This window comes from Suricata suricatta, chromosome 5, assembly GCF_006229205.1.
Source record: "Suricata suricatta isolate VVHF042 chromosome 5, meerkat_22Aug2017_6uvM2_HiC, whole genome shotgun sequence".
Lineage (NCBI taxonomy): Eukaryota > Metazoa > Chordata > Mammalia > Carnivora > Herpestidae > Suricata > Suricata suricatta.
Genome location: NC_043704.1, coordinates 9421503 through 9438829, shown reverse-complemented (window position 1 = coordinate 9438829; position 17327 = coordinate 9421503). Strand labels below are relative to the sequence as shown.

At 39.4% G+C, this 17327-nt stretch overlaps 1 protein-coding gene across 3 annotated transcripts in view; it reads left to right on the top strand.

Moving 5' to 3' along the window:
• Positions 1 to 218: 218 nt before the first annotated feature.
• Positions 219 to 17327, top strand: part of DYRK1A (dual specificity tyrosine phosphorylation regulated kinase 1A) — a 98607-nt gene continuing 81498 nt past the window's right edge. For 2 of the 3 annotated variants that reach the window (XM_029938964.1, XM_029938963.1), the window contains exon 1: positions 5065 to 5150. In XM_029938964.1, the coding sequence (XP_029794824.1) occupies positions 5141 to 5150 (10 nt within the window). In that variant the 5' untranslated portion in view covers positions 5065 to 5140. Of the gene's footprint in view, positions 564 to 5064; positions 5151 to 17327 lie in introns of those variants that run through there. The other variant, XM_029938961.1, reaches the window with a different exon arrangement.

Below are 17327 nucleotides of genomic sequence, written 5' to 3'. Positions count from 1 at the left end.
CGCTTCCATTATGCCATTGGAGTCATATACTTGTAATCTTCCGTGTTTTTTATCTTGCCCAAGGCTTTGGTGCTGTAGTGACTTACCTGCTTTTGGTGTGTACCTTCTTTTTAGTTTGCCTCCTCTATTTTATTTTTTTTGTAAAGGGAATCTATGTATCAGTCTGTTATATGGTGTGATCACATTTTCTCTGCTAGACTAGGGGAGAGTTTCTATTCTATTCTCCTAAACTGAAATGCTTTTTACAAATTAACGTACTGCCTGTGAACTATTTCACGTTCGGGATGGTTGAGGTGGAAGATTGAGTACGGGGTCTTAAAATCAGACACCGACACACCTAGATTCTTGGATCTTTGTAATTTTCTTGGGACTGTTCCCATGCTTGTTCATGAGAGGCACTTGAGTGTGAGACCAGAGTCCCCGAGCTGTGACCTGAGGCCCGGCCAGCTGACCTCCGGATTTGCCCTCCTCGTGGATGAAATGGATGAAAGCACTGCCGACTTGGAGGGCTGGGGGGAGATGAAGTGTGGCAGCCTCTGTACGGGGTCTCAGTTGAGTGGCTGGTGCGTAGTAAGTGTTCAACAAATGTTTTTTTCCCCTGCAGTTTTACACAACATTTCTTCGGTATTCTCTTTCTTTTTATTTTAATTAAAAAATTTTTTTTATTATTGAGACAGAGCGTGTGAGTGGGGGAGGGGCAGAGAGAGAAGGAGACACACTTACTGTGAGATCATGACCTGAGCCAAAGTCGGCCGCTTAACCCACTGAGCCACCCAGGCGGCCCTTCTTCGGTATTCTCAAGTCCTGTGCTTTTTGCCTTTTTAATTTTTTTAAGACAAGAACTGTTTCTAGGGGTTTTGGCAGCGTCCTAAATCCTCTTGGTTTTAAGGATTTCACTTGAAATCCCAGTTAGCGAAAATGCTTTTTCTCTGTACGTTATTTGGTCATCATATTGGGAATTGGAGTTAATAGATTTCTTTTCCGTGTGTTAGGTATAAAAACCACATTTAAAAATTTGCTTTTTGTTTTGACTCCTTTGGCTATTACAACTAGAAAACCTGTTTCTAAAATTGTCATTTGGAAAAAAATGACGTTTCTTTTTTCTCTTTCTTAATGTTAGTGTAAATGAGCAGAAATTTACAAGGAAAGCCAGTCACAGTATAGTTTTTAGATAATCATGCTGTCATTTTAATGCATGGAATCAAATTTTAGATCTGCTTAGTTGTCCCTGATTTCATTTTTGTATCTTGCTCTTTTTTAGGAGTGGGTAGCTTATTCTTAAATTGGCATCTTCTGAACAATCTGAATTGTTTTTATTTTTTTAATTTTAATTTAAAAACTTTTTTATGTTTGTTTATTTTTGAGAGAGAGAAGGGGAAGAGCAGGGAGACAGGGAGACCCAGAATCTGAAGCAGCTCCAGGCTCCCCACCTGTCAGCACAGAGTCTGACGCGGGGCTCGAACCCACAAGTGTGAGATCATGACCTGAGTCGAAGTTGGATGCTTAAGCAACTGAGCCACCCGGGCGCCCCTGAATTGTCCTTTTAAATCCTATTGTGCTTTATATTTTTTTTTTGCATGTGGATTAAATTTTTTAGAAGTTTATTTATTTTGAAAGGGCAGGAGGGGCAGAGAGAGATGGAGAGAGGATCCCAAGCGGGCGCTGCGCTGTCCGTGCAGAGCCCAGTGTGGGACTCAGTCTCATGAACTGTGAGATCATGACTTGGACCAAATCAAGAGTCAGACCCTCAAACAACTGAGTCATCCAGGTGCCGCTGGATTAGATTTTTTAATTGTGAAATATATGTATATACCATGTAAAATTAAAAGATAATAAAAAAACAGCTGGGTGCTTCCACACAGCTTAAGAAATAAAACAGTCCCTACCAGTACTTCTGAAGCCGGTATCATGCTGATTATTTTCACCTGCTGCTTGTGATACCTACTACTTTATTTTGAAACCACCTGTACTTTTTATATATATCATTACAAAACATGTGACATTAGAGAGAAGACGTCATATCTTCCATTTAGTTCTTAACTCCTGAGTTCATGTGGATTTGCCATATCAAGCTAATGCATTCATTTCAAACACAGTTTTGCCGATCTTGATCTTTGAGGATTAGCATGAATTTTCTAAATCTCAATCCGTCACTGCTTTTAATTAGGTGTGGCAGTGTTCTCTCTCTCTCTCTCTCTCTCCTTCACCTTATTCCTCCCTCCTCTGTAGAGAGAGAGACAAGTACTAACAGAACGAGTCTGACACCTACCTGGGTGTTCCGTGCATTTAAACTCAGCCTGTTGCAATTCTGTCCCTGCAGACATGCTCTGCGTTGCTTTCACACACTGATGTTCAGACGACTAAACAAGTGGTTTGTAGGTTTAGCTTCAGAAATCAGCTAAGGTCAGTTTCTGGATTGTTCATAGACCGTTATATTGCCTTTGGCAAAATGTGAGCCAAAACATACTATACAAGATTTTGAGGATTATAGGAGGTTCCTGTGGTAAGGAGAGTAGATGCTTTTCATTATCATCTAATTTAGCTCCATAATTTGTGAATGACTCCATTTGTAGGAGGAAAGGTAAAAAATTCACTGTGGGTTTTTCTCAGAAGAATTTATAATATGACTGGATTTTCAGGCTCTAGAACCAAAATTGTATTTATAGTTTGCAAAGTACATTTGGTGTTTGCTGTTACCTACTTATTGTCATGAACCCCTGACCAGATTTTTTTTTTTTTTTTTTTTTTTGGCAAAGTGACCAGCCTGAAGGATACATGGAATTATCACTAGAATCTTAATTTAAAGTAGTCCAAGGTCAAGACTTAAGGAGTTTATCATTACTCAGTAGGTGATGGTTTGGTCGCCACATGTGTCCTCAGCAAGTTTTGTAACAGACCCTTTGCTAAAAGCTGCTTTTCAGATGAGTAGGGATTAATGGATGACTCTTCTAAAAGATGTCAGTTTTAGGGTCAGATGCTTCTGCTGCTCCTCAGCCAAATGCACTCACTCTCCATCATGCTGCTGGCCTGCCCATGTTTCTTATCTTGAATTTCTAACTGCCTATAATAGAGTAAAAAGAATGCTCATGCCTTACCTGATTTTGCTTTTTTCTTATGAAGTATGAAGTATTTTTCTTTCATATCAGTAGTATCTATCCTGTTGAAACTGTTGAAGTTAGCGAAGTGTTGATAGCATTGTAAGTTAACATTTTATAGGTGAAGAATGTGATGTTAAGAACCCAAGAGATTTGATAATATATAAATCATAGCTAGGGATTTAATTCATGTTTCTTGTCTCCATGGTCCATGCTGGAATTGTAAAGGCTGACCATTTAGGAGTGAAAAATGTTTTGAAAAGTATTTCTTTGAAGTAAAAATCCTTAATCTTGATGTTTTGAGAATTACTTTTTAAATAAAACGGTTTTGAGATAGTTAAGTACTATTAAAGTAAGGTATGTCCCTTTCATACACGCCCTCCCCCCCTCCCTCCCGGCAAATGGCTACCAGTTTCTTCCATGTCTAAGACTTTGCCATAGGATCTAAACAGGAAAAGAGGTGCATTTCTAAAAATGGAATCCGGAATGTAGGTAATGATTTTAGACACAGGCGGTTCCTAAGTTACAGATAATTCATACATTTAAACCCCTAGCCCTGAGCTGTTCTTTCTAGTTGCTGCTATTTGGAGGACTAATGTTGAGCTTTCAAAGAACTTAGGAGTTCAAAAATAGAAGGAGAAATGAATCAAGAGGAGACCTATTTGGGGGCCATAAATATTCATACAAATCTATGACCATTTGCCTATAAACGTTTTTCTTCCAACTACTCTTACTTTTACCTTTATTTTGTAACATGATTAGGATCCTCCCGGTTAGAGGTTCATTTGACTAACTAGCATCCTTGTTGAAAATTGCAAAGATTAAAGTGAATGATTTCAGTCCAGTTGGTTTCTTTCTGTCACATACCTGAGATGAACCACATTGAGGCAGTAGGAGTTTTGGATAATCGTTTAGGAACACAGCACTTAGGAGAAAGGATTAGGAGGCAGGATGATTGGGATTCCTTAATGTAACATTCAGGGAATTACAGGCATCGGGACCGGAAAGAGTGCGAAGAAAGAACAACAACCTATTTTAGACTTTGTTCAGCTAGAGAGGGGATCTGGAATTGGTTACCTTTCTGTTTTCTAAGGGGTCCTCAGTGCCCAGGACCAAGAATATCTTTTCGGTGTCAGTTAAGTTTCTTTTGGCTCGTTTGGGGACTTGGCCAACGTGAGCAGCGTTACTTCATTAGTAATATTGAATTCCACAGTATCAGTTTAAAAAGTAAATTTTTAGACTGAACTCATTTATAGGTTAAGTTGTAGCCTGTCCCTGTCTTTGTGTCTCGTCTGTTATCACCTGCTCTCAGCTGGTAACATTGAGGTGGCCGTGGCTCTCCCATCAGTCGTTATACGATTTGCTGCTCGTTTGTGAAATGCCAGTGGAAGCAGTAAATAAGAAGTACGGCACAAGCCTTACAGGAAAGTGAGCGGAGCCACTTGGCCAGCAGAAGAGAGCTTGTGGCCTCAGGGGGCCAGTGGAGCTGGGTCTCAGAACTTCGTTTACAAAGAACTCGGCCAAGACAGACCTGTTCATCTTCCCCAGAAAGCAGATTGAACTTCCTCAGATCGTAAGCCATGATGACAAGTGAATTCACATCCATACTCCATACGCGTTTGTGAATTGATGGATCTTACGGAATGTAAATTTTTTCCCAGATAGATTATATAGAGTCGTGAAATAGTGACTTCATCTCATGCCTGCAAATTGCTGAAGTTTTCATTGGTAGTAGGCAGATTTTTGAAACTTTTTCTCCCTGGCAATCGAATACGTGACATTTTATATATATAAAATGGATTTTCATTAATGAAAATTATTTTCAAGTAAGCTTAAATAAATGTTCGTAAACAAATTTACAGTAATTGTATCTCTGTTTTGGGGATTGTAGTTACGTTAGATGTTCCTCAATTAGGGGTAATTGTCTTGCATCCTTATCTCTTATCATAATCTGTTTTTCTTCACACAGTGTTATAGTTTTGCTGCTGGACTCTTCCCTCCCTCCCCCCACCCCATCAGGATGATATGAGACTTGAAAGAAGACGATGCATACAGGTGACTCAAGTTTTGAAATACAGTAAAGCTGTGCCTGGCTGAGCGAGTGTGGGGACGAACTGGTGCTGTATTTTGAATGGGGGAGCTTTCTGATTAACATCGTAGTGGGGGGAATTATATTTAGATCAATAAATACAAAGATAGTTTGGATATTTAATAAACCTTGGGAATCTGTTTGATAATTAGTGACTTAATGGTGTAGTATTAACGCAAGTACAGCATAGTAATTGGTAGTACTTGACTTTTTCAAAAGTGGTGGTTGGCTAATACTTTGGTAAAAATTGAAGCGTTTCTGTTAAAAATAGATATGATTGGATGCATGTTTCCTTCAGCTTCCCATTAGAATTGAGCAAATCTTTTAAGGGTATACGCAGTAGGTGTTAGTGTATCTAAATTAAGACCCTGACAATTAAGTTAAGGATATTATACCCATATGTATGATTCCTTGGAAAAATATGGTCTGGGATTTTGTTTTTTCTTCCCTTGTTCCCTCCTTCATCCTTTTCCTTCATCCCTGTCTTTCTCTTTTTTTCCTTCCCTTCCTTCTTTCCTTTCATCCTTCTGTTATTTGTATTTATATGGGAGAAGCCCTATAAAGGCATTTTTGAAAGAATATTTTTGATTGCGTTATTAATGGAAAATGGAAAAATGGAGGCCAGCCCATCTATGGCTGTGTTCACAGTCTTGAAAATACATGGTAGCTGATGGATAAAGTGTTACCTTTTAAACTTGTATGTTCTTTAAATCACGCTGATTGTGATGCGTTTTGTTGAACCAAGTGCCTTATATCTATAGACTTTGTCACGATAGTCTTACTGGATTCTATTTATAAACTGTTTGAAAATGTGGTCTTTAATTGGGAAAGAAGTAATGACATAAACCTTATAAAGATATTTAATTACATTACTGGTGTAGCTCTTAAAGTGTTTGTGACTAGTTTTTGTTTTTGATGATCTTTGTTTTCGAAAGGAAAAAAATTACCTTTCTGACTTCAGAGTGAGATTCAAAAAAATGTCTATTTTGAATGAAGAAATGTGTTTTGAATATATTTTCAAATTAAATTACAGATCAAATGATACTTTACATTAATGAGGATTCACAGAATCTTCTGGTACTTCTTTGTTAAGTAGGAGGTGACTGAGCATCATCTCTGATCCGCCTCTCAGCAGCCGCACGGTGTCGAGCTGGTGTCCAGCTGCCCGCACCCACCACAGGCGCCCCGGTCACGGTCTGGCCGAGGGGCCTCATGACATCAGCATGATGCTAGGCGCATGTCCCCCCCTAGAGGATTAAATAGGAATGTTTACAGAGAAAACGTTTAGACTTTGATGAAAATTCTGTTGTCAGGTTTTGTCTGACCTCTTGGTGCAGGAGCAGCTTCTCAGGACTGCCCGCTCCTGGGCTGCTCTGGGCCCTCGACCGCACCTTGGCCTTGCCGAGCAGAGGCTCGCTTCGCCCGCAGTCAGTAGAGGCGCCAAGTGTTTTTGGGGGTGTCTCCTAGAGTTCTCCATGAATCGTAATGATCGTGGAGGTTTTCCCTAGAGAAATTTTGAGGTGGTGGCAAAGTCGCTGTTTTATTTCTCCTTTCATCTTTACACGATACGAAAGGTTCCCAAATAGCCCCTTTTCTTAAAAGGCTTGTGGGTGACGCAAAGTGTTGAAAGAGTAAGGACAGTTATTATAAAGGTTACCTACTTATTTTTTATGAATGTCAGAACCCAGAAAAATTCTGCGAAAATTCAATTTATGATCTAATCCAGTCTCTCTCACTTGGCCTCGTGTTCTTTAAAAATTATCAGCACTTAGTGGCTTATGAGGGGAAAATTGAAGAAGGAAGGTCTGGCTTTCTCACATGTATTAGCTGTGGGTGTATTTCCCTGTAACAGTTTGAAACTTATTGATTGTTTTCGAACATAAAATTAGCAGCTGTCCTAATCATCGTGAACCAATGCAGCAGCTTGCCCTTGGATTCCTGTGCACGTGTTTTATTGTACTTGATGTGATAGAACTTGAACACATGAACGCTCACTAGGAGTTTTTTGGTGAAAGTTACTTCTAGAATGCTGCTGCGTACTCGAAAGTGGATGTTCTATTTTCCCTAGACTTTCATGGTACTGACTTTACGTTGGTTGGATTTCAGTGATTAGGTGCAGGCCAAGAGGTGCTAGAAAAGGGTGTTGAACTAGATTTTGGCTGATGATTGGTTTTCCATAAGCAAAGGCTTTAATAATAGATTTTTATGAAACACCAAAGCCAAAGTCAAACTTCAGTGCACCTCTAGTCCTTGTGTATATAGGTATCCTTATGCCCTTCAATTTGAGGGTCTTTTTTTGCATCATTAAAACTAAGAATATAAAGGAAGTAAAATCGAATGCTTTTTAAATTTTGGGACAAGAAATTATTTGTGAGCAAACATTTATTTGGCTCACGTTTGCCTTGTACGAGGTACTGTAATGTACTGTAACAGGTGGCTTGCCCACCAGGATCCCTGTGCCTGGCATCTAAGGGCACAGTTTGGTTGGGGGAGGGGATGATGTGTAAACAAACGCTGCAGTGGCTATTTGTGATCTGTCAGTAAAACTTGTGTGCTGAATTCAAGGCATCTAGAGTAAAAACAGAAAGCACCCTCTGGTTAATAGCATTCCTGATACTTTGTCCTCACCTGACCCCCATATGCCCATGTTATACAGTGAATCTATGTTTGTGTCCCGCTCCTTTCTCCTGAGCTCCAGACTCCGGTGGCTGCCTCCTGGGGATCTCTTCTGTGCATGTCCCTTCCTTCCCATTCGTTCCCCGTGGACAAGAGTGACCTTGTGACCTTTCGCCCAAGCTCACCGTCCTCCTGGGGGCCTAGGAGCATTCTTTACCTTTTTGAATCAAGAGGTGACTACATTTCACTTATTTAAAGATGCAGAGGGGCACCTGGGTGGCTCCGTCGGTGGAGCGTCTGACTCTTGATCTTGGCTCCAGTTGTGAGTTTGGGCCCTGTGCTGGGCTCCATGTTGGGCATGAGCCTACTTAAAAAAATATAGAGATGTAGAATCACTTACTTCTGAGATTGCATTTGGAAAATGCACTGCCTCAGATTATGGTCTACATTAATATAAAAGCTCTTGCATTTTTTTTTTTCAGTTTATTGGATGAAAGCACCTCCCCAATGTTTATTTTTCATTTATGCTCATGAGCATCCAGCGGCACATATTTTGTGGAAAGCTCTTAGGTAGAGCAGTTGACACCTTCTTTTATGTTGGCCTGGCCTTTAACAGGTGACATTGTTGGACAGTAGTTACGGGCTAGTCGCTCTAAAACTTGAAAGAGTTCTGGAGCATGCAGAACTGTTAACTCTTTTAGGAGGAATGCCTTGGAAATTTATTTTAAAATACTGCTGATTTGTTCACAGGGTCTTTGTATATTTTTCTTAAGCCTGTGATTTAAGTGTTTAAAACTAAAGTGGCAGAATTTGAAATTTTAGATTATCTAATTTATTTATTTTTGAGAGAGAGGGAGACAGATTGAGAGCAGAGGAGGGGGGCAGAGACGGGACACACAGAATCCGAAGCTGGCTCCAGGCACTGAGCTGTCCACGTAGAGCCCCATGTGGGGCTCAAACCCACGAACCGTGAGATCATGACCTGAGCCAAAGTTGGACACTTAACCGACTGAGCCACCCAGGCATCCCTCCAATTAATTCATTTTAAAATGTGAGTTTTCTAGGGCAAGGTTTGCATATTTTGTAGTTATAGGAGTGTGGCATATTATTAGGGGAATAGTTAGAAGTCAGATCTGTAAATTAAAAAATAAAAGAACTTTTAAATCTCATTCAGATGCAGGGTGCATGGAGGTGCCATTTTCCTGTTTTGGCACATATTGCCAGTTTGCCTCCTTTTGGGATTGCTCTCCACAAACCTGTGCGCCTGGTCTTTATGTGTTTTCCCTCTGTAGCTTCCATTCATTTCTTAACCCTGGGCAATGAGATTCCGCTCCTAATAAGTCAGCAAGTTTATTGTTTTTAGTGAGTGATAAGTCTGGTGTATTTATGTTTTACACTCAGTCTGTTCCTTTTTCTCCCTGTTTATTAAGTAATACACAGTCACTGAAGAAATTTGGAAATGTGTAAGAATAGAGAGAAGTAGAAGGAAATATACCCAGAGTTCTGTCCAATTCACACTGGTATGTTTCCTTTCAGTTTTTTTGTTTTCTCTGCCATTTTTTGACATTCAGGATGGTATGCTTGGGTTAGAATGTATTTTATATTATTTCTATGTTTTCTTCTTTTGGCTTTGCATTATATCATAAATATTCCCTTGTGTCATCAACAACTTAACTAACTGTAGTGGTCTGCTGTCATTTTAAACTTGAAGCAAACCTAGTGCATTTGGAGCTATAGTGGTCTTTTGAGGGTAAAGTACTTTTAGAAATTCATTTTATTTATTTATTTTTAATTAAATTTTTTTTTTAAATTTTTGAGAGACGGAGACAGCGTGAGCAGGGGAGGGGCAGAGAGAGAGGGAGATACAGAATCTGAAGCAGGCTCCAGGCTCTGAGCTAGCAGTCAGCACAGAGCCCGACGTGGGGCTCGAACCCACGAACTGTGAGATCATGACCTGAGCCAAAGCCGGATGCTTAATCGACTGAGCCACCCAGGCACCCCTAGAAATTCATTTTAAAGTGTGCAGATATGAGGATATTTCATTATATGATTATTTCCTTGTTAAGTTAGATATCTCTTACCCAACATTGTATTTTAATTTTTCCTTTTCATTTTTTAAAAATGTACTACCATCTGTGCACAAATGTTTGGCTATATGTTAAATTCCTTTCTTATAATTGATTCCTAGGAGTGTGAGTATTGGGTTACAGAGTTTGAAAAACATCTAAGGCCCTTCTTACAACTTTTCAGAAAGCTCTTTGGTAGTATGTACCAATTTCTACCCACTAGCGTTACCTGAATGTGTGTCTTTTGATGTATCTTTGTGAGCATTGAGGATTATAGTTAAAAATAAACTCTCCAGTTCAGCTGGCGAAAAGGAGAATCTCCTGTTTTAGGAAATACAAAAGGAACACTGTGCTCTCAACAGAGGAAGAAGTTCTAAGTGCTTTGGAAATGTCGAAAGTATGCGGTGGTTGGCTGGTCGGAAGAGCCTGTGACCCTTGATCCCGCAGGGTCGTGAGTTCAAGCCCCACATCAGATGTAGAGATGACTTAAGTAAATAAGACCTAAAAAAAAAATGCATAAATTAGACAACGAACTTCATAGTTTGGTAGATACTCTCCTCCCAGGACTATTTCTTCATAGCAGGTCATTTTATTTAATGCTTTTATGGCATTTGTGCTTGTCCACTTCACTGTTTTTTGTCCCACTCGACCCGACAGTTCCCCAAGGTCAGATGGCGACAGTGTGTCCTTAGGGTTTCTAAGACATAAAAATGGCTCAATGAATCTTTGCAAAAATAGTAACTCTTGCCATCCTTATCCCTTAAAATATCTTAATGTGAATGTCTGCTTTAATAAATTTCTTAAAGTGGTTTTAAGACTTCCACATTATTTTCCCCTCTCCTTTTCCTTTAATATTTTGTATTTTTATTACTTCAGCTTCTGTTTGCTAAGTGGAAGCAATTAATGACATGACTGCATATCACAGGAGAGAATATAGGATATTTATGGAAATGATGGGAAACCTAAGGGTAGCCACATTGCAGAGTTGAATTTCTTAGTCCTTAGTGCCTTTATTCTAGTCCCAGGTGAGAGCAGATAAACTTAACGTTTGTTAATGTTAGAGTTCAGGGATACTTACTACGTGTATCTCTAAAGAAAGTTTGAGTTCTGGGAAGATGACAACACGGCCTGGTTTGTTGAATCTCCACAGTTTTCTCTGAAAACAGAGTAACTAGAACAGCAAAACGGACACCTTGTGGGCTCCCCCTTGACAAGACGAAGTGAACGGTCTCCCCACAAACCCTAATACAAGCGGGTGAGGGCCAATCTTCAGTAACTACAAGACGTGCATGGCGGCAGCGTTTGGAAAGGAGGAGGCAGCTTTTGGACAGAAGGAGGCCCATTGGAAGGGCCTGGGAACAGGAGAACCACAAGATTGCCAACCAGAACTCCCTGCAAAGTGTGGCCAGCAAATTGAGAACAGCAGCAGGGACCAAGATGTTTTCACGTTCCCAGAATCTGTGGGGTGCACGGCGAGGTCTTTGGGGTCAGAGCCGTCTGGGCCCTGTGAACTTTTAAAGACAGTAAAAGCTCCCTTCCTGGCCAAAGCCCTGGATTTAAGGAGACCCTGCTGGGAATGGAAGCCAACTAAGCAGGATGGAGACGGTGGAGGCAAAGGGTAGAAGACCAGATGAAGTGAGGGAAGGTGAACGGGCGCATGGGAGAGCTCATTTATGAGGTTGTAGTTTAGCGCCCTTCATGGAAACACTAACGGACTGTTACTAAAGCTTAGAAAAGTTCTTCAGTTTTCCAAAAGTTTTTTTTTTTGTTTTATTTTAGGGGTGCCTGGGTGGCTCAGTCAGTTAAGCATCCAACTCTTGATTTTGGTTCAGGTCAGGATCTCACTGTTTGTGGGTTCGAGGCCCTGCACTGGGTTCTGCTCTGATAGCACGGACGCTGTTTGGGGTTCTCTCTCTCTCTGTCTCTCTGCCCCTTCCTGTGTTCATACTCTTTTTCACAAAATAAGTAAACATAAAAAAAAATCCCTAAGAATAAATGTTTTCTATTTTACATGAAATGAGCACCAGACATATTTCACACAGAGCTATTATAAGAAGAAAGGAATATGGAACAGAGTCATATTTGTGCAGCCAGTGAAAGCATGTCAGAGAGAAATGTCCATAAAGCTAATGAGAATGATAACCTAATGTTTTAGAACAAACCTAAACAAATTTAGAAAGCAGTATAAATATAAAAAAGCAAAATATATAAACCTGGGTAAGGAAATCCTAGAAATGTGGTGATAACTGAAGAAAGAGGGAAGGGAAAAAAGTCATTAATAAAAATCTAGAAGCCTAATCTAGAAGGAACATTAGCAAACAAACACAATAAAGAATTTCTTCAGAGAACTGGAGATAAATAGAAAAAAAATTTAAATAAAAAGGAACTGAAAAAAAAAGAACCACCTAGGAAGAGGTGACAGTTATTAAAGCCAGTCAGTAAGGTTTCAACATACAGTAACAAGAAATCCTGAAGAAGAACCAAAGTAATGAAACTTAATATATACTAATAATTACAAAGTAAATTTCCTGAAGTTAAAAAAAGAAAAGATTTGCCACCACATTTGGAAAAGGCATGTTGTATCCTTATGTATCCAGATCCAGAAATGACCCAACATACAGATGTATTCTTTAAAAATTACTGGATTTTAAAGAAAAGATTCTTGGAGTATCTAGGCAAAGACCTAAGTCATTATTAAAGGGAAAGAATAGGGGCGCCTGGGGGGCTCAGTCAGTTAAGCATCTGATTTTGGCCCAGGTCATGATCTCATGGTTTGGGAATTTGAGCCCCACATTGGGCTCTGTGTTGACAGCTCAGAGTCTGAAGCCTGTTTCAGATTGTATCACCCCCCCACCCCCATGCCACCCCACATGTGCCGTCTCTCCCTTTCTCAAAAAATAAACATACATTAAAACAAAAATATTTTTATCCTTAAAAAAAATTGAAGGCAAAGAATAGACTACTTGATTTTGGTAGCAGCAGTATGCCAGAAACAATGGGGTAATAACGTTCAGTGTTCTCAAGGAAAAGGAAAAAAAAAGGCCCATAATTTTATATCCAGCTAAATAGACTAAACTATAAAAACAAAGTGTTAGGAACATAAATATGAATTTGGGGAACTTTTGTTTCTTTTTGAGCACTTCTTGAGGACTCTCCTGGGAGAATACACATGTGCAACCCAGAAAGACTGCAGGGACATGGACAGAAGGGGAGCATTAAACAGATGCTTGTGGAACCGGAAGTGAATGGTGGTTATGTGCGTGTGCTCTGGCACGCCTGCACCCTCTGCAGTGAAGGTGCAGGACCAATAGCTGGAAAAGTGAAAGTAGAAGAAAGTGACTGATGGCTTCGTAGTTATTCATGGGGAGTGAGAGGGTATTACTTCAAATGAGATGCTTGGAGGAGAGGGAAGTTTGGGGGAGAAAGTTACTCATTAAATTTCTGTGAGGATTTTAACTAGGAATCAACGGAGCCTACGTCTTCACCTCGGAGATACGTGAGGAAAACAAGGGGTTTGGGGCTATGCCAGAAGTACATTAATACAGAACTGATCATCAGAAAAAGTAGAAAGGCCCAAACCTCAAATTTCTTCCCGTGGAGAACTGGAAGCATAATGAGGGAAAGAATACCTTATACATGGAGCACAGGGTGCGTACGTAGCACGTGCCCAGGGGACGTGCTGGCACTTTTATGATTAGTGTTCTCTCCCCGTCCAGTCATTACCATACATTTATGGGTGTTTGGGGCTTCCATTTTCTTAAATTTCTCTTGTGTTTGAGAAATTGGGCTGTCTTTTCAAATTACATGTTATTGTCTCAAATTCTTTGATATGCTTGTATTACCAGAGTTACAGTCCATTCGAATTCATTTCTCACTTAATCTAAAATTTGTGTTGAAGGGCTGTTTTATTTAAATGAGTCTTTGGGGGGCGCCTGGGTGGCTCAGTCGGTTAAGCCTCCGGCTTCGGCTCAGGTCAGATCTCACGTTCGTGGGTTCAAGCCCCACGTCGGGCTCTGTGCTGACAGTTAGCTCAGAGCCTTGAGCCTGCTTCCAGTTCTGTGTCTCCTTCTCTCTCAGCCCCTCCCCCTCTCATGCTTTGTCTCTGTCTGTATCAAAAATAAATAAAACATTAAAAAAATGTTTTAAATAAGTCTTTGGGATTATGCTACTTTGTGGCCTGTGATTTGGACTTTGGAGTTAGGTAGAAAGCATTTACAGGAGCAGGGTAGGCGGAAAGGGAACACCTGTAATGGGCAAACGGTTTTATTCTGGGAACCAAGAAAGCTGAAAAAATAACATTTTGCTTTTTCATACGTATGACATGATGAATGTATAACATCCATTTTTACATGAATATCTTGTTGCAGTTTTATCATTGAAAGATACCTGAAATACTTAAGCTCTCTCTTTTCCCCATTGAGTAAGACACAACATGTTTGTAATTTTTTTCTTTCTTTGGATGCAGGGACTTTTCCTATCCCCTCACCTTTCCATACGGTACACGTGTTTGTGTGTGGGGGTGCACATATGCGTGTGCGTAACTATTCCATGAAACATAATTTATGTGCCATGAAAATTTATGCATTTTATGTGTAAATTTGAGGTTTTATTGAACTCGCACAGTTGTGCAGCTATCACTAACACTATCCACGTTATGTATTATTACTTAAAAATTGTTAAGGTTCAGAAAGAACTTCTTTAAAGAAGAAAGTGAGGAGCGCCTGGGTGTCTCAGTCGGTTAAGCCTCTGACTTTGGCTCAGGTCATGATCTCACGTTCGTAGGTTCGAGCCCCGCATCACATCAGGCTCTGTGCTGACCGCTCAGACCCTGGAGCTGCTTCTGATCTGTGTCTGCCTCTTTCTCTGCCCCTCCCCACTCATGCTCTGTCTCTCTCTGTCTCAAAAATAAATAACACATTAAAAAAATTTTTTTAAAAAAAGAAGAAAGTGAAAATCACCAGTAGTCCTGACATTCAGATAACTTTGTGTGCATGTGACTTCTTTAGACCATATTTAAGAAACAAAATCGGGGTCATAATTTACTTACTTCTTACAGTCTTTTAAAGTTTAAACATTTCTCCATCATTAATATTCTTTTATAGCATTGTTTTTACTGGCTAATTAGTATTCTACAAATCCTTACTATTTAACCTCTTCCCCATTGTTGCTAATTAGTTCGTAAATAATGTTTAAGTGAACATTATTGTGTAGTCTTTATGTTCCTCTTTGAAATATCACCTTAGGTCCAATTCCTCGAAGTTGTAGTTGTTGAATTAAAGGATACATACATTTTTAAAGACTTTTAATATATAATTTCAAATATGTTTTAAAGTACAATTTACACTTCTACTAGCTACATATGAGAACTTTCCCATACTCTAGAATCCTGGCGATTTAAAAATGTTTGCCAATTTGATAGACGCACAACTTAATATTTTTTTTGCACGTTTGAATATTAGCAAGGCTGAATATGTTTTATGATATTCATGTGTTATGTTTAAAAAATTTTTTTACTGTTTTTATTTATTTTAGAGAGAGAGAGAGAGAGAGACAGAGAGACAGCGAGACAGCATGAGCAGGGGAGGGTCAGAGATAGAGGGAGACACAGAATCTGAAGATAGGCTCCAGGCTCTGAGCTGTCAGCACAGAGCCCGATGCAGGGCTCCAACCCACGAACCTTGAGATCATGACCTGAGCAGAAGTTGGATGCTTAACCGACTGAGCCACCCAGGCGCCCTCATGTGTTGTGTTTTATATTATTCATAAATGAGTTTCCTTTCAGTGTTCTTTGCTGGTATTTATTTCTTTGATGTTTTTTCTTTTTCTTTTAATTTGTAAGAGTTTTTCATTGAAACCTTACTATGCCAAGAACTATTCTAAGCAAATTTACATTCTTTAATGCATTTACTCTTCATGATAACTCTGAGATAGGTGGGCTGCTCCGCCCAGCAGGGGCTGGGGGGCCTGCCCCAGGGCGATCCTGTGCCTGCAGCTAGGATGCAAACCTGGGAGCTAGCGGGACTCCAGATACTTAACCAGTATGTTCCCACTTACTTACTGCCAATCAGACATTTTCCAGTTTGCGTTTGTCTTTTAATTTTTGTTCACAGTATCATTTTATACAGGATTTTAAAGTCTGTATGGAGAACTAGGTTGGTACTTATTAGTGCTAAGACCTGGGACACAATAGATTCTCAAGTATTTGTTGAACAGATGAAAATAAGCCCATTAATAATCTGTTGATGGGGGTGGCCTTTTATTTTCTGTATTCTATTTCCTCTTTTAAAGGGATTCCCAAAAGTTTCATAAATAATTTACTCTTTGGTTTTGATAAACTACAATAAGCTTATCTGTATTAGCTTTTCTGGGAAGTCTGTGGAAGTAACTGCCGCTTTAAAAAGGAATATGTGTTAAGCAAGTATGAGTCGTGAAGAATGTGTATTATTGACAGTGATTTGAATTGTAGATAGAAGTGAAGTAAAATAATGCGTTTTGGTTCTAGGAATAATTTGATGGGAGTTTGGTTTCTGTAGTTTTAGAGAAGGGTAGATTTGGCCACTGTTTTAAAAAGATTTTTGAATAAATTTTGGTTTACTTAAAGAAGTAACTGGAAGCTGTAAAAGGAAAGCGCAAACTAAGAAAGCTGGAGTAAAAAGTGACTACGGCTCAGAGCGGGTTTGGACTTTGTAGATTACTTCCTGCAAAGGTTAATTTAAGATTTTACCTCTTTCTAAAAGGTTTTGTCTTCCTTTTCCTTTGATGTTTGACATCAGGCTACTTTGTAGTATTTCTTTAGTTTGGTCAAGACCTGTATATCTTTCATGCTAGTCTTTTTAGAAAGTGTAGTGTGATCTCTATCATTAAATGGATCGCTGTATTAGAGATTAGATTAGAGAGAAACACAAATTTATCTCCATTTTTCACACACCATCCCCAAAATAACGCTCCATGGAATCAAGTACTCTAAAAGCAGACACTTGGAAATGTAAATATTTATTTTCTTAATATAAACCTAGATCTCTCTTCTGTAAAGTTAGAATGTTAAAAACAGTGTGTTGGATATTTGCTGTTTCTCTAACCTGCTCGTTATGGCCAGTGTTCTTTACTCCTAATTAGAAGTAGTATTTTCTGGGCTCTGTTCAGCTGATGTTTTAAAAATTCATATTTGTACTTTTCCTCTATATTAAGCATTAACTACTCTGTTTATATGCATATGTTAGTGCTTTATTATGAAAGTAAAAAATAATCAGCTTTCCTTTTCCTTATTCTCCTTAGTGCTAAAGTTGCTTTTAATCTTAAATTTTTATTTTCGTTTATTTTTTATCAAAACATTTTTTTCTTCCCCGCATGCAAAAGCAAAGGGCTTTATTATGGGTTTAGGCTCGCCGGGGCCTAAACTGGGGCTCACAGACTTTACCGGCGTGGTGGATCCGTGCTGAGAGCCCTGAACAAAGGGGGGGC